At 43.2% G+C, this 18,094-nt stretch overlaps 1 protein-coding gene across 1 annotated transcript in view; it reads right to left on the bottom strand.

The window, feature by feature from the left end:
• KDSR (3-ketodihydrosphingosine reductase) overlaps positions 1 to 18,094 on the bottom strand; it is a 50,647-nt gene that overhangs the window by 8,328 nt on the left and 24,225 nt on the right. Inside the window, exons 6-7 of the mRNA XM_064294418.1 lie at positions 15,932 to 16,123; positions 8,557 to 8,640 (exon numbers count right to left, since the gene is read on the bottom strand). Of these exons, the coding sequence (XP_064150488.1) occupies positions 8,557 to 8,640; positions 15,932 to 16,123 (276 nt within the window). The remainder of the gene's footprint in view (positions 1 to 8,556; positions 8,641 to 15,931; positions 16,124 to 18,094) is intronic.

The raw sequence follows: 18,094 nt of genomic DNA, 5'->3' as shown, positions 1-18,094 counted from the left end.
GACAGGCCAGTGGTGTTTGTACACAGCCTAGACTGTGTGTCCTGGCAAGCAGGTGTCTATGACCACATGGCAGCTCTGATCACCTCACAAGGCAGCAGAGGCTCAATGCCTGAGGATAGAGCTGAGGCCCCTGAGCAGGGAAAGCCCACCCAGCCCCTGTTCAACAACTTCAGCTGTTTCTTAAGGGACCTAGAGAGAGGCAGAGAGACAGACAACTGAAAGAGGAGGAGCCACTTACGATAAACCATTAAGTTGTCCCTTCCTCGGCTGTGTGGGAATCTCAGGGTGATGCAAATGATTAATGCAAAGCAAAAAAAAAAAAAAAAGCCCAAACCCCTGCTGTCATTCTGACTCATAGCAACCCTACAGGACAGAACAGAGGTTCCCCATAGGGTTTCCAAGGCTGTAAATCTTTATGCAAGCAGGCTGCCACATCTTTCTCCCACAGAGTAGCTGGTGGGTTCAAACTGCAGACCTTTTGGTTAGCAGCCAAGTGCTTTAACCACTGTGCCATCAGAGTTTCTTTTGGTTAACCCATTTGACTACTAACTGAAAGGTTGGAGGTTCAAGTCCACCCAGAGGCACCTCAAAAGCCCTGGAGGTCTACTTCTAAAAAATCAGCCACTGAAAACCCTATGGAGAACAGTTCTACTATGACACACACGGGGTCGCCCCAAGTCAGAACTGACTCAATGGCAACTGTTTTCTGCTTGTTTTTTTAGCTTGCCTATGCTTCAGTTACTGGGCTGATGCTTCAAAACCCTAAATCTTGGCTTTTATTCTTCAAAACATGGGTAAAGATCCATTTCAATTGCCACCTATCTCAGAAAGCCTTTCCTGAATTCTTAATGGAAGTAATCTCAATCTTGACCCCTCAGCACTCTGTCTGTTTCTGCCTCATCACATAGCTACTTGTATATCTGCATTGCACCCTCTAACCTCCTTGGGGGCAGCATCTTTTTTTCACTTATATCTAACTCTTCTAGTGGTACCTTGCACATGAGTGGTTCAAAATTCTTTATAAGGGAGTCTGGGTAACAAATTTCAAAACTAAAGCCTTAAATTGCACAAAACTGTAAGTTTTATTTAACATGTTATGGGGAGCTTGAAAACATTAAACAAAATAAAAACCAAAATACATGTTTTCTTAAAATAGAAAAGCAAAGCACTTCATAAAAGGCAATTAGTTCTTGATGAACCTGAATTCTGAAAGTGCCACCATTCAGTCTTACAGGCCACCAGGCTGGCACTAGAGACATTAGATTTCAAAGTATTACAGCGCCCCCTAAAGGATCCACAGGCTAACACAGAATTTTATTTACCCAAAGAAGCCTGTCCTTAACTGGAGGAAAAAAACTCCCAACTTAATCAACATCTGGAAACCCTGGTGGAGTAGTGGTTAAAAGTTCAGCTGCTAACCAAAAGGTCGGCAGTTTGAATCCACCAGGCGCTCCCTGGAAACCCTATGGGGCAGTTCTACTCTGCCCTATACATCTCTATGAGTGGGAATCAACTCAAAGGCAACGGGTTGGGTCTTTTGGCTTTAATCAACATCTCAATCAAATGTTAACAGGGAAATCACCACCCTTTGTCCAGTCCTGCTTACCAAATGTTACAAATCTGCTTAGCAGAGCTCTGCCTACTCTAACACAGGTCATTTGGCTTAAATTTACTTCTCTGAAATTGTAGTAATTTTAAAAGAGGCAGTGCCAAAGAATATGGGGGAAAAAAGCTTCTAAATCATAAACATCCTTCTACAAATACACAATCTATGGCATCTAAGTGCCAATTTTTATGTGGAAGAGATTCACTCTCACTAAGCACTATTATAAAATTAAAATCAACCTCAGCCCAGGGTGATAAGTTCTGACTGATTCCTTTTTTCTTCACTTTATTAACCCATTTGTTCAAAGAGAACATTCCTGTGAACAACTTAAGAAGCGTGCACTGCACTCAGAAGGAGTAACTGTTTTATGTGTATGTATCTTCTCACGCCATGGAAGAAAGGCCTGGCAATCTGCCTCTCTAAAGACTACAGCCAATTCTACTCTGCAACACATGAAGTTATCATGAGTCAGAATCGACTTGACGGCAACGGGTTTGGTTTATTTTGGTTTGGCAGCGATATGTGCTATGGAGAAAAATAAAGCCAGTAAGAGGGTGGTGAGTGACCCGGGGGAACAATATTTTAGATACAGAGGGTCAGAGAGGTCCTCTCCAAGGTGACAGTTGAACAGAGACGAATGAAGTAAAGGAACAAACCATTTGAACATCCAAAGAAAGGGAACAACAAGAGCCACACCCTAGGGTGAGAAGGGGCCTGGCAGCTTAGTGAACAGAGAGGGATCCAGTGTGGCTGCAAACAGGAAGGGGGCAGAAATATTGTGGGCGAGGTGGCCAAGGGCCGGATGGGGTGGGGACCTGTAAACCTCAAGTCCTTTGGTTTTTATTCCAGGCATAATGGAGCCACCAAAGCCACACTCTCCAACACGTAGCCACTAGCGACATGTGCTATTTAATTTCAATTTTGAAATCAGTTAAAATTAAAAAATCAGTTTCTCAGTCCCACTAGCCACATTTCAAGTGCTTAACCTCCACAACGTGACTACCTCATTGGAGGGTGCAGGCAGAACACGTCCATTATCGTAGAAAGTTCGACTGGACAGCTCAGCACAAGAGGGTCCTGAACAGCAGTGTGACGAGACCTGATTTACGTTTTACAAGGATCAATGGCTACCACATGAAGAAGAGGCCCTATGGGGGGGGGGGCGGAGGGGCAAGAACGGAAGCAGTCAGACTGGTCAGAGGCTATTAAAGTAGCTCAGGCAAAAACAGGCTGTCATTACTAGGATGGAAGTGGTAGATGTGGTTAAGAAAAAGGTCTGATTCAGGATATGTCCTGAGAATAGTGCTGAGGATTTGCAGATCAGCTGGATACGGGATATGAGAGAAGGAACGGAGGCTGCCTTCAAGGTTTCCTGTCTGGGAAGCTCAGTAGAATGGAGGGTGGCTGGACAATGAGATAGAAAATAATAAGGCAGGGTCGGAAGAGAAGGGAACCCAAAGTTCAGTTTTTGAAAAGTTAAGTCTACGGTGTCTGTTATGGATTGAATTGTGTCCACCAAAAATATGTGTCATAAATCCTAGCCTCTATGCCTGTGATGATGCAATGCTTAAGAGCTTGGCTGCTAATCCAAAGGGCCGACAGTTCTAATCCACCAGCCACTCCTTGAAAATCCTATGCAGCAGAGCAGTTCCATTCTGTCCTATAGGGTCACTATGAGTTGGAATCGACTCGACAGCAATGGGTTTATGCCTGTGGTTAATAATTCCATTTGGGAATGGGTTATCTTTGTTACATTAATGAGACAAGATTAGTGGAAGGCATGTTTTGAGTCCATCTCTTCTGAGATATAAAAGAGATTAAACAAGCAAGTGAGAAAGCAGAGATGGGGAAGAGAGTTGTCAAGCCACACGAAGATCACCCAGAAGCAGAAGCTCAGAAGAGACAAGGACCTTCCTCCAGAGCTGATAGAGACAGAAAGCCTTCTCCAAGAGCTAGCACCCTAAATTTGGACTTCTGGACTCCTACACTGTGAGGAACTAAATTTCTGTTTGTTAAACCACTCACTTGTAGTATTTTTGTTATAGCAGCACTAGATGACTAAGACAGTGCCTATTAGCCATCTGAGTGAGCCACTGAATAGGCAGATATTTAAATTCAGGGGAGAGAATATTATTTTTAAAGAATATCATCTCATTAATTAAATATACAGGCTATACTCTACATCATGAAAAAATACTTTATTAATGAAATAAAACTTTGAAGGTTATGAGCAAAAATCATAGCCTTTAGAAATGATGGCTAAATTCTCCAGGATTCCAAATTAAAGTTTCAGAAAGTTCAGAGGCCTCTAGCGAGTACATAAATTGAAAGTAGCTCAATTGTCTGAATGAATGATAATCTTCTTTTCAATGTCATGTTGAAGACATACCAGTCCTTGGGTCACAGCAATGCTAGCCTGTGAATGATAGCCAAGCCATGATGTCTTGTTTCACTGCTAGTTTCTGCTCGGGAGGTGCTAGCACTTCTCCAGGTGGGGCAGACAGGGAGATGAAGAGAAAACAAAGCAGATTCTGACTCACAGTGACCCTACAGGACAGAATAGAACTGCCTCACAAGGTTTCCTAAATATAATTCTTTACAGGAGCAGATCGCCAGGTCTTTTCTTCATGGAGTGGCTGGTAGGTTCAAACCACCAACCTTCTGATTAACAGCCAAGTGCTTAACCATTACGCCACCAGGGTTCTTAAACCAGGGCTAGGAGTGATCAGTTAGAACCAGAGAAGGATGTTCTAAGAAAACACTCTGCTCTAGGAAGAACATGGTGAACAGATAAAGAAAAGAGATCAATTACTTCTCCGACCTCCAGCCCCTCTGCCCTAATCCACCAGCTTTCTAAAACACATACCTGAGTGCTTAACTCCCATGCTGAAAACAACCTTCCATGCTTCCACGATCAGGAGGTTCAAGTGCAAACCCTTCAACTTGGCATATAAGGCCCATCACAGTCCAAGCCCAGAACACCTTCCCAACCTCACTCCAACTCCCAAGGCCCCCATGTTCCAGGCACCTTGTTCTCCAAACATGCCAGCCTTTTGTGCCTCCAGAAAATGGCTACTGAAATGTCAGCATCATTTCCAATGCCACCTTCTTGGCAATGCTGTCCTCAATCCTCTATCAATCTATCATCTACCTACCTACCTACTTATCTATCCTCTATCTCAGCACACCTCCATTTGAGCACTACAACTCTGTGTTGTACGCATTTACCTAAATAACTGGCTGTCTCTGTTGACTGCTCTTTCCTAAAGGGTGCTGCCAATCTTAGTCATCTCTGCCCCACCATCTGAGTCCATGGCGTCTGGGACATAGAAGGCACAGAACATACGGAAGGGAGCCACCGAAAATCCACATTGGACTTCCAGTGAGGCGTGATCATGCCAACACCTGCATCTACCTTTGCCTTCCCCACCGTCTTGGCCTCCAATAACCACACTTTTAAAATCAGAGTAAAGGAACAGAAAGGGCCTATATCCAAAAGGACAATGAGGAGAGGAGAGGCAATGGCAGTAGTCAAGGTATGTCATCAAAATCCTCATGCTGAAGTGAAAAGCAAACTGGAGAAAGAGTCCCTGCAAAGAGAAAGCCCAGAGGAAAAGCCAGATCACACGGCAGAATCAAGAAAGACTCAAGAGTTAGAGGCCCCAGTCAACCTCCTTAAAATCAGGGTGATTGGTTCAAAGCCTAGAAAAGATGCAATCACACCCCCAGACTATCTCCTCTAAAATGGCAGGCTAGGAGTCTGTTCTCCGGGGAAGTTAAATCAGAGACTCTCAATTCTAGGATACCAGCCACTACCAAGGGCAGTTATGAGGCACCTGCTGAAAACTGGAAAATGAAGTGAAAGTTGGCAGGAAGAATGCTCAGCTCTCCAGCCCTCCTGCCCTGCTTGGCTCCACAGTGCTGACAGCCGTCTTACTCTCTGAGGCAGCAGGCTCCATGGTTCCTCCCTGGGGAACGGATTAGCCAGGAGGAAAGATGCGCCAGTGCCAACATAAGGGAGTCTTCTAATGAAGTGGCCGTGTCCCCTCCTGATGGCCAATGGAAGCTAAGAGCTGAGAAGCCAGAACTTGACAGTAGCATGGTGGTGCCTCACTCCTAGATATGGACAACCAAAGACCACCAGACATTTGAGGAACGCCTCAAACAATACCAGCAGAGAAAAAGGCACTCAGAGGAAACAGACAACCCAGGGAACAGAGAAAAATTTCAAACAAAAACAAGAGTCCAGAATTAATATCCTTAGAAATAAGAGAAAAAATAAGATCCATGAAACAAAGCAAAAACTATATAAATTATATTTAAAAAATATTCAGAGAAAAGAGATCTAAAAATTTTTTTAAAAAATATGTCAACAGGAATAAAAATTTCAATAGAAAAGTTGGATAAAAGTTCATAAAACTAGATACTGGAACAAAAGGACAAAGAGATAGAAAATAAGAGAAAAAGGAAGTAAATTAGAAGATCAGTCCAAAGAGTACAATATTAGAATAATAGAAGCTCCAGAAAGAATGAACAGTTAAAATACTTTAGAGGGCAGGAAATGATCAAGGAATACAGGGAAACCTCTAAGAGCCAGAGCTCAATAAGACTGCCTTGTTTTTCCAGGTCTTGCAAGTTTTCCACCTTAGACAGGGTACAGTCTCACCACTTTTCTACTGCTTTTAATGGAAAATATTTTAGCTTTGCTTTCTGACAGGTTTCTATCTTACATAGGTTCTGGATTTCCCAGTTTTACACATAATTAAACTTCCCAGAAGTTCATGAGTTGACAGAATACCCAGCATATTAAGTGAAAATATTCACACCAAAATACATTAGATAATATGGGATAAAATGCTTTAAAAAAAAAATAGTTCCTATACAAAGGACTGTATCAAATCAGAATGGCATCAATTGCCAAAAGAAACTCTGGAAGCTACAGGTCAATGGGGAAATGCCTGCAAAAATCTGAGGAAATATTACTTCCACCTACAATTCTGTATCCAACGAAGCAAGAATAATGGGAAAATAGAGGCATTTTCAAACACGCAAGCTTAAATTTTTTTTTTTTTACTTCTGAGGTACCCTTTCTCAGGAAGTACAGAAGGATAAACTAGGTGTCACTGAGCCAATTCTGACTGATGGGTGATCCCATGTGTGTCAGAGTAGAACTGTCCTCCATAGGGTTTTCAATGCCTGATTTTTTGGAAATAGATCACCAGGCCTTTCTTCCGAGGTGCCTCTTAGTGGATTCGAATCTCCAACCTTTTGGTTAACAGCCAAGCACCACCCGTTTGCACCACCCAGGGAGGATAGTTACCACCAAAAAGAGCAGGTAAACCAAAAACGAGGAAGACAAGGGATCCAACAAAGGAAAAAGCGAATTTGTAGCATGATGGTGAAGAGACGTAGGAAGACCACGCTGAGCCACAGGACCAGGAAGATGGAGGACTCCAGGACAAAAGCCTTTACGGAAAACGACTGAAACTAACAGAACATTCAATCTGTTAGAACAGATCAAAAGGAGGCTTTCCATTCTGTCCGAATCTGGGAGTGAATTAGTTATAGATACCTAAAAGATGTCACTTTAAGGACTAAGGTGCACCTGACCCAAGCCATGGTATTTTCGATCGCCTCATACGCGTGTGAAAGCTGGATGATGCCAAAGCTGGACTGGACAGAGAGGAATCAATGTTGGTGAAGGATATTCAATATACTGTGGACTGCCAGAAGAACAAAAACACTGTCCTTGAAGAAATACAGCCAGAATGCTTTAAAGGTGAGGACGGCGAAACTTCACCTCACATACTTTGGACATTTTATCAGGAGGGCCCAGTCCCTGGAGGACGACGTCGTGCTTGGTAAAGCAGAAGGTCAGCAAAAAAGGAGATCCTCAACGAGATGGACTGACACAGTGGCTTCAGCAACGGGCTCAAGCGTAACAACAATCATGAGGATGGCACAGGACTGGGCAATGTTTCATTCTGTTGTACATACGAGTACAACCGCTGTGAGTCGGAACCAACTCGACAGCACCTAACAACAACAACCTCCAAGACTAAGCAAATGAAAAGGCAAGAAAGGAAATACCATTATAGAATAATACTACACGGTGTAGCCATGAATAAAAAAAAAAAGAATCTATTGCTATTGAGTTGATTACAACTTGTAACAACCCTTTAGCTGTGAGTAACCTGTACCTACTGCCGTTGAGTTGATTCTGACTCATAGGGACCCTATGGGACAGAGTTTCCAAGAGTTTCCAAGGAGCACCTGGTGGATTCGAACTGCCAACCTTTTGGTTAGCAGCTGTAGCACTTAACCACTACACCACCAGGGCTTCCTAGCTATGAATAGTATTTATAAAATTCTATAAATAAACACTGATCCTGATTTAACCAAAAAAGATGGAGGAGTACATGGAGAGTGGGGCGTATGTTTGAGCCTTACATTTTATCTTTCATAGGAGGAAGTCAATAAATAACTTCTAAATCTTTAAAAAAAAAAAAAAAGTACTAAGAGCATAAACATGTCAGTTGGGAACTGGGTGTGAATACCAGAAGAAACAGCTAAGAAAATTCCTCTGGGGAGCAAGAATCAGGATTAATGTTGGACTTCTACAACTGTGTAATGTATCACTGTTGTTAGTTTTCATCTAGTCCAGTCCACTCCGGCTCATACAGACCCCATGTGTGATCTGTTACTTTGATAAAAACTCAAAAAAAAATGTAAATGACATTTGAAGGAAAGGGGGTGAGGGAAGAGAAGAAGGAAAGAATATTTGCCTAGAGTACCTCAGGAAGGTGGTCAACACTCTGTACCGAATGGATATTTAATAAACATGGCTGACAGGCTAAAATGACTGTGGGGTGGACGGGTAAAAAGGCAGAAAATCGGGAAAGGGGTTTACAACATTAAAGACTTGACATAGGACACAGAGGAATGCTTACCTTTGTTTTGTTTTCTTTTGCGAGCCCGGGGGTGTCTGTGTCTGGTGGGTAGGCCACTGTAACATAGATGTTATACGGCTTCACCTGCATTTAGAAACAACACGTGCACTTTCAGTAAACAAGACACCAGGTGGCACTGATGGCCAGGCATACTTTGTGAATACTGCCCAGGTTCTAAAAGGTCACAAGGCCAACAGGGTGATCCTGTGAGTATAAGTTACCACCACTGAGGCAGGAACCTCCTCTCCACGAAGCTCCTTTAGAAATAAAGGCAAAGGGCTCACCCTAACCTCTACTCCAGAAAATGGTTGGCCTCAGTTACGGCAAAGAGGGCAGGGTTGGTTCAGTGGTAGACTTCTCACCTCCCACGAGGGGACCCAGGTTCGATTCCTAGCCAATGTACCTCATGCACAGCCACCACCAGTCTGTCAGTTGAGGCTTACGTGTTGTTAACACGCTGAACAGGTTTCAGTGGGGCTTCCAGACTAGTATAGATTACTTCTGAAAATCAGCCAAAAAAAAACCCCTACAGATCACTATATTTCAAACTTCAACTGATCATGTGCATGACTTGTAACTGGGTGGCATTTTATTCCATTGTAACTGGGGCATGACCATGAGTTGGGGGCCAGCCCTACAGCAGCTAACAACAACAAAGACGTGGCAAACCACGTCCTCCTAAGTTTCTTTCCCTCACGCTGACCAGGCAGAGACGTTGGGAGCTGTCCAATTAGAAAACACAGTGCTTAAAAGAAAAAAAAAAAAATAACACTCTGCTGATTCCCCATACACCAGCCCAACACTCAAGCACTGTTTTCCAGGCAATGGGGACAGGCCTGCGCCTCAGATTGCAAGTGTGTCTTCCCTTTGAGGCTGCTTCTGATACTCTCATTATATATGAGAACATAAGTCAGCAGGAATTAAAATTTCAACAGAAAAGTTGCAGGATAAAGCTGGTATTGTCGGGATCATTGCAGTCACTTCTCCTATAGAATTCTTGTGCCATCTAGACTCATGTTTGAAATGATATCCATCCCCTGAGAAGTCTGCTTATTCAAGAACACTGTCTCCAATCAGCCCCTGCCCAGGAGGGGTCAGAGCTCACTCTGTCCTCCAGAGAATCCACAAAAAGCCAAGTGAGACCAGCCCAGCACTCCCCAGTAGACACCCTCAACCCTAATACCCAGCTTCTCTTCACCATTCCCTTGCCCTAGTTGGAACTCCATCTCATTCCTCTAATCCCGGGAAGAGGTTCTTTGCTGGGTCACCTCACCACCAGGCTCCCACACTTAGCTCACCCACACATCAACATGCCCAAGCGGCCCTGCAGTGTCTTCTCTGGTCAGGCGGGACGTGCCCTTCACCAGGACATTGTTCAGCCCCTGCATTCTTCCCCACCCAGGTTCTCAGTGACTCTAAAATCTCTCTGCAACGCTTCTTATTTGCTGTAGGCTCGCTTTTCAGTCCTCATAAAAACACAGAGCTGGAAGTAGAGAGGCAGCTGATAGAAAGGCAAGCCCTTGCTTATCCTAAGGAGGGTTCACAAGGCAGAAGATGGTAATCCTGCGGCCTAAATGTAACAGCCTCTTATCTTGTAACGAAGCCCTTCTGGTGCAGTGGTTAAGTGCTCGGCTGCTAGCAAAAAGGTTGGAGGTTCGAACCCACCAGCTGCTCCACAGGAGAACAATGTAGCAGCCTGCTCTCGTAAAGATCACAGCCTTGGAAACCCTATGGGGCAGTTCTACTCTATTCTACAGGGTCGCTATGAGTTGAAATTGACTCCATGGCAATGTGTTTGTTCTGTTTTGTTTTTTGTCTTGTGGTCTTTTTTTTTTCCTAGTACCCTCTGTAAAGCACAGCTCCAAAGCCTGTAGAAGGAGCTGCAAGGGTCTAGAGAAGCGTGCAAGCAGCAGACCCTGCCCAGCCATCACCTCGATCACTCAGCAAAAGGGAGATGTCTGTGTTGGCTCAGCTCCAGCACAACTTGGGCGTGCCAGAGCTCAACCACTCAACATGGACAGGACACGCAGCTTCAAGGCCCAACTATGCCCATAAACAGCTGGGATCTGGTCCAGGCAGTGAGGCTGATGAGCAAGCAATTTCTCTCCCACTTGTTTTTGAGACAGGGACTTAGAAAACTTTTCTCCCATGGCCTTGCCCTCTGTGATGCATCGACCAGAGAAAACCATCACAAAAAATGCCAACAAGTGGTCGTTAGGTACTTACATGAAAATCAAAGCTGACTGCTCAGACACTGTTGGTTCTCTACTGCTTTTCTGCTCCTGCTCCCCCATAATAAGTAAGGGCTGGGATACTTAAGCTAATGTAAGATAGCATTTCAAAGCAGTATTTCTTGAATACAAGGTTATGGCTGAGTTTCCAAATGGTTAAAACAGAGCTTTTCAGAAGAGCTTTTTAATGGGGAGGAATCCCAGATTGTCAGGGTTAGAAGAAACCCAGAGGGCAGCCAGTCAAACCCTCCCCAAGTGCTGGCATCCTCTCTACAAACATCAGGCTAAGTGACTCTCCCACTCCACGGGTGGGTACCTCCAATGGCTAGTAGACTCCATTGATTCAGTCTTATTTATCCAGCCAGTGCATACCAATTGAATTGCAACTCTGTGCCCGTACTGTTCTAAGAACGAAGAATTAGGACGGGAACAAAGCAGACATAATCCCCACTCTTGTGAGAGCCAGTACGCACATATACATAGATCATTTGCACACAGTCTTTTGTATGAACAGATGTAATGTCACAACCAACAGCCTAGTGTAGGATTAGCATTAAGGACAAATAAATGTTGAGTATTTAATATAAAACAAAATCTAGAAGACTTTTCTCCCGGAATGAATAACATACTTTTTCAATTCAGTGATAAAGGATGAAATCAAAACGCTTAATAAGTATTTCCTTTTTTCATTTCTATTAACTATTTATGAACCTATAGGACATTTGGGACACACACACTATATAATAAAGGGAATGGGAGAACCTTAGCTGCTCATGATGCGTTAGATGCTCAAAGTGCCTCTAAAATAATTATTTTATTAATTCATTCATTCAATATACAACTGCTGTGTGCACCTGCTATTCACTAAGCAAGGTGCTAGGTTTCATTTAATACCATCAACACAAAGACAGGCTGGAGAGAAGGGTATATAGCTGTGCATATGAAGCTCTGGAATTTAAGCTTTCCCTCACTTTTAGACTAGAAACCCTGGTGGTATAGTGGTTAAGTGCTACGGCTGCTAACCAAAAGGTTGGCAGTTTGAATCCACCAGGCACTCTTTGGAAACCCTATGGGGCAGTTCTACTCTGTCCTATAGGGTCACCATGAGTTGCAATTGACTTGACGGCAATGGGTTTGGTTGTTTTTTTTTTTTTACTTTTAGACTAGGTGGGAACAGAGTTAGAGGGAGGCAGGAGATGGTTGGGATAAGAAAAGCAAAAAGGAAACAGCTAATATTCTTTTGCTCCATCTTGGCCACCTATAACCCACCTTGGACACCTGCTTTCCAAAGAGATTAGCTTTTTAAAAATCTTTAAAAGATCTATTTATATCTAAAAGAATCAGATAGAAAAAAAAAAAAAAACTGCCAAGAAACCATTCCTTCAAAATTACTCACAAAGGACTCTAAGTAGGGAGGTAGAGGGTAGGGAGGGGACCAGGAAGACTTACAAGCTTATTAAACCAAAAAGGATTACCAAAAGTAGAGTTTGAGCAATTCTAGAAGGTTTCATTCACAGCAAACAAAAGCACCTAGCAAAGAGACTCTCAATTATCCGTTTTTAAACACAATACTGCAAGCTTGTAGAGAAACAATTGTTTTGACGCAATTTCTATTATGACCAAACAACTGTTGTCCTAATAAGATTTTGATTATTGAATTTACTTCCCTCAAAACCTATTTTTCCTAGGACATGCTTTGTTTTGTTAATTTCTGTTTGTTAAACGGGGGTATATTTGTTGTTGTTAGGTTCCACCAAGTCAGTTCCGACTCACAGCCACCCCATGTGACAGGGCAGAGCTGCTCACAGGGTTTTCTAGGCTATCACCTTTCCGGGAGCAGATCACCAGATCTTTTCTCCCATGGAGCCACTGGGTGGGTTCCAGTTGCCAACCTTTCAGTTAGCAGCCAAGTGCTTAACCAACCAACTACTACTACCTCACCAGGGCTCCTTGAGGATTTTTTTTTTTGTACTTTAGATGAAGGCTTACAGAACAAACTAGTTTCTCATTAAACAGTTAGTACACATACTATTTTGACATTGGTTAACAGCCCCATGACATGTCAACACTCTCCCTTCTCAACCTTTTATCAGCTTTCCTGCTCCTTCCTGCCTTCTAGTCCTTGCCCCTGGGCTGGTGTGTCCCTTTAGTCTTGTTTTGTTTTATGGGCCTGTCCACTCTTCGGCTGAAGGGTAAAACTCAGTGACTTCAACACTGAGCTAAAAGGGTATCTGGGGGCCATACTCTTGAGGTTTCTCCAGACTAATCTTTCCCTTGTATCTTTAGTTTTCTTCATTCTCCCTTGCTCCTGAAGGGGTGAGACCAGTGTTGTGTCTTAGATGGCTACTCACAGGCTTTTAAGACCCCAGAAGTGGATCACCAAAGTAGAATATAGAACACTTTCTTTATAAACTATGCTATGCCAATCAAGCTAGATGTTCCCCACGACCATGGTCCTCACAGTCTCCTTGAGGATATTTTTAAGAGAATCTAAATATGGATAAGGAACCCTGGTGGCACTGTGGTTAAGTGTTTGGCTGCTGACTGAATGGTCGGCGGTTCGAACCCACCAGCTGCTCCCCAAGACAAAGATGTGGCAGTCTGTTTCTGTAAAGATTACAGCCTTGGAAACCCTACGGGACAGTTCTACTCTGTCCTATGGGGTCTCTATGAGTCGGAACCAACTCGACAGCAACAGATTGAAATATGGATAGAATTCAAGAAAACTGCCAAGTCTAGGCCAGCTACTTACAGTTCTGACTCAGACTGTCACAGAGGGGCTGTGGGGGACTCCGTCTGTATTAGCCACTCATTTTCCTTTTTCTTTTCTTTATTAATATCTCTGTCTAACATGCAGTGAAACCAGGCCACCAGATTATTCACTCTGCCCTAAATGAGTGACCCTGACATCGCTCCCCACGACACTGACTCAGGGCCAAAAAGCCCATGAGCGGATTGTTCATTTCCAAGTTTCACCTACTTGGTCTCTAGGACCAAAGTAAAGTGGCAAGGAAATGAGCCAAGTGGGTTGGCGGCCTCCTGACCTAAATCACAGAGATGTCACCTGCTGCAAGGAGCCAGGCCAGGAGCCAGATGACAGAGGCTTTCTTACTACTTCTGTCACAAAATAACTGTGTGATGCTGAGTGGCTCAATTTATTGAAAACTCAGTTTTCTTTTCTGTAAGGGACCGTAACAACATCTGCTCCACATAGTTCACATAACTGTTATAAAAACCAAGTGGTTATTCACAAAGGGAATTTTCAAAGTGAAAATTGTAAAGAAACACTGGCATTCTTGTTTGAAATTCCACAGCTGTTCGTTAATTGTAATTGTCTGCTATTATCTACTACTGATGAAGAGTATTAAGCAAGTTGATGACAATCAAATCTGAGGCTAGTTCCTTTAGTGTGAGAACAGCACAGATCCTATCAGTTCCTAAGTGGCTGCAATGTCACATCAGACCCCATCACTGACAGACAACTTGTTGGTACTGCAATGCTCTTCCAACATCCAGGCAGTGTGGAACTCTGTCACATTCCATCGAGGCCTCTTCTGGGATCTTCTAAATCAGGGATTGGCACACTATGGCCCAATGATCAAATCTGGCCCTCTGCCTGTTCTTAGAAATAAAGTTTTATTAGAACACAGCACGTCTGTTGGTTTACATATTGTCTATGGCTGCATTCATGCTACCACTGCAGAGTTGGGAAGCTGCAACAGATACCATCTAGCCCTCAAAGCCTAAAGTATTTACTATCTGGCCCTTTATAGAAACCTACCAACAAGACACAGATTCCCAAAGCCTGTTTACTACAAGAGGGTTGACGTCAACGAGTTTTTTGCTCGAATTTTAACACCATGAGGTAATGCTATACTTCAATGTATCCTGCAATGGTAAGAATTTCTACCTTGCCTTTTTCAGTACCTGATTTTGGACAGGTATGTGTGATGCCCTCTAAGCATCCCCATATGAAAACAATGTGGAAGTCTACTTCTCGGAGCTCAGGTATGAGGTTGGACACATTATGACAAATATGTATTTTGATGCTAATCCTAACTACACCTTCCTCCACAAAATGTACTATTAACTATGAAAATAAAAAGCATTCCTCTTCAACAGTATTTCTTTAAAATATAAATGTTATTACAGCCAAATATTTTTTCAGTCCAACCATCTCATTTCACAGATGGGGAAACTGAGACCAAGTCAAATGACTTATTTAAAGCTGAGAGCTACAGAGCAGCTGATTTAAGCTCTTCCCTCAAACACATGTTAATTTTATTATTCAGTCAAGGACAGATCTGTTTATTAAAGGAAAACGTCTGCAAAATGAAATACCTGGTTAACCTTCTGCAGATACACAGAGAATTAGACCAATGGTACTGTGAAGGTTTTAGTAGTGCTTTGTGTACTAAATTAAGCCACCAAAAAACCCACAGCCATTTTGTTTCCATCATAACTGTAAACTTCAAGCAATGAAAAATGTTAACTATAAAACTTAGGGGTTGAGCCAATTCTCTTTCACTAACATCGTCTACAAACCTCTAATTTAACACGACAGCATGTGTAAAAAAAGCTACGAAGCTAAAGAAGATACTCCAATGTTCACTGCAACATTATTCACAATAGCCAAAAGGCGGAAACAACCTAAATGTCCACCAGCAGATGAATGGTTAAACAGAATGTGGTACATACATACAATGGACTATTACTCAGTCACAAACAGAAATGAAGTTCTGATACACGCTACCACATGGATGAACCTTGAAAACATCATGCTGAGTGAAATACGTCACAATGGGGCAAATACTGTATGATCCCACGTATATAAAATAGGCACCTAACATAGAGACCAAAGTCCTTCAGTGGTTACCAGGGGTGGAAAGAGCAGTAGAGGAGGAGTCATTGCTTAGGGGGCACTGAAGTCTTGTTAACGTTGGAGAAATAATTCGGAAAAAGATAGCGATGAGGATTGCACAACATGATGAACGTAATCAGTGTCACCGAATTGTACATGTAAAAATTATTACATTGGCAAATGTTTTGTTATATATATATTTACCACAATTAAAAAAAAAAAAAACTAAAGGGGAACAGATACTCCTGAGCTGAGAGGAAAAGATACAGAAACCCAAGATTACCTCCATCTGCAAAGCTTCAGCCAATCCCCTTAAGGCAAACTTGGACGAAGAGTAGGCGGTATAGCCGAATAAGCCCAGCTGTCCTGCCTGTGAGGACACAAAGACGATCCTGCCAACACGGCGCTCCTTCATGGTGGTGATCACCGCGCGGCTGGGGTACACACTGCCCAGATAGTTGATGCTCATTAGTCTCTGCAGGGAACAAAGAGGCACAGGAAGTGAGAAGGCTCAGAACTTCCAGGTAATCAGCGAGAGTTCTGTCTGCTTTCCAGACCTGAGTTCTTCAACAGAAGCCCAACAGATGTGAGAGTGCAACAGATATGTTGAATGAATGAGTGAATGATTAAACAACCCTCTAAACAAGACATGCCTTGAGGCCTGTTTCAATCTGGCCCTGTCCTGGGCTTCATTCTCACAAGGACAGCATGTCCTTTGGGGCAAAACTGGTCAAAATTAGTTTTCAACTCATGCAGTGGGCTGATTAATGTCCTCCCAAAATTCATGCCCACCTGAACCTCAGAATGTAACTTTTTGGAAATAAGGTCTTTGTAGAGGTAATTAGTTGAGGACTGAGATGAGATCATACCGTAGTAGAAAAATCAAGTCAAACCTGTTGCCGTCACATCGATGCCAACTCACAGTGACCCTACAGGACAGAGAACTGCCCCATAGGGTTTCCAAGGAGTGGCCAGTGGATTTGAACTGCTGGCCTTTTGGTTAGCAGCCGTAGCTCTTACCTACCGTGCCACCAGGGCTCCTACTGGAGTAGGGTTGGCCCTAAATCTAATGACTGGTGTCCTTATAAAAAGAAAAGACATAGACAGACAGACACAGGAGAGACACACATACAGGGAAGAGGGCCACATGAAGATGGACGTAGGCAGCTTCCTGCTTCTATCCTTCACAGCACCAGGCACAATCTGCACTCACACTGTTTGTGTCCCTGCCTGTCATGGTCTGCCCAACCTGACTAGGGCCAAGACTTTATTCTCTTGCTCACCACTGCATCCCCAGACCCCAGGCCAATGCTTAATGTACTGGAGGCACACGTGAATATTTGTTGGCTGAAGGAATAAAAGGGGAAGGAAACAAACACATAAAAAATCTACCCCAAGCTAAACACCATGCATACATTATGTTCCTAATCCTCACAACTTGTGAACTATATACCCATTTCACAGAGATGGAAACCGAGTCCAGAATAAAAAGAATGGTCTGCCTGAGCTCATACAGCTAGTAAATGGTTATATTTGAAACAGCCAGAGCTAAGATTTGAAATAGGTTCAGTCTGATGTCACAGCCCACCTTTTGTCAGCTGAACTGTGCTGCTGGGGAAGAAAAGACGGAGGGACTATGTGGGAGGATACGGGCGTGGAAAAGATGCTGGGGTGGGGAGGAAATAAATTCTTTTTTAAAAGGAAAGAAGGAGAGAGTGAAGGAAGGAAACGGTAGTGTGAATGGAGACTGAAGGCTGAGAGTAAAATGAATTCATTTTAAAAAGACTGGAAGGGAGTGTTTTTAATATTCAACATGCTTCATATATATGTGTGTGTGCATACACATATACACCAAACTGAAAAACCTGCTGCCATCAAGTTGATTCTGACTCACAGTGACCCTATAAAACAGATATATATGTACGCGTGTGTATATATGCATACATATTTATTTGCTTAACTTCTTCCCTCACCTCACCTGCTTCACTCTCTCCTTGTCACACACAGCCACACACATTCCCCTGTCATTATACATTTGATTTCTTCTATTCTTGCATACGATCACACACCTACACAAAACATTCACTCAGATATCTTGGTGCTTCCATCAGACACGCAAAGGTAAAAAAAAAATCTCCTCCCACTGTGCCCCAGAACAGACACACCCCATCTTCCCAAGCTCCTGGCTTCACAACTATGCATTTATTTATTACAACTACACAAGGAGCCCTGGTGGCACAACAGTTAAAGGTCAGCAGTTTCAACACAGCCAGCAGCTCCACAGGAGAAAAGACCTGGCAATCTGCTCCCTTAAAGACTACAGGCTAGGAAACCCTGTGGGGCAGTTCTGCTTCTACTGGGACCCTACAAGTTGGAATCGACTTGATGGCATACAACAACGTGCAATTATGTGTTCCTCAGTCCCTTCTGCCCTCCACATTCAGTC

This window comes from Loxodonta africana, chromosome 11, assembly GCF_030014295.1.
Source record: "Loxodonta africana isolate mLoxAfr1 chromosome 11, mLoxAfr1.hap2, whole genome shotgun sequence".
Taxonomy (NCBI): domain Eukaryota; kingdom Metazoa; phylum Chordata; class Mammalia; order Proboscidea; family Elephantidae; genus Loxodonta; species Loxodonta africana.
The sequence above is the reverse complement of the archived record's forward strand: the minus strand, read 5'-3'. Positions and strand labels throughout refer to the sequence as shown.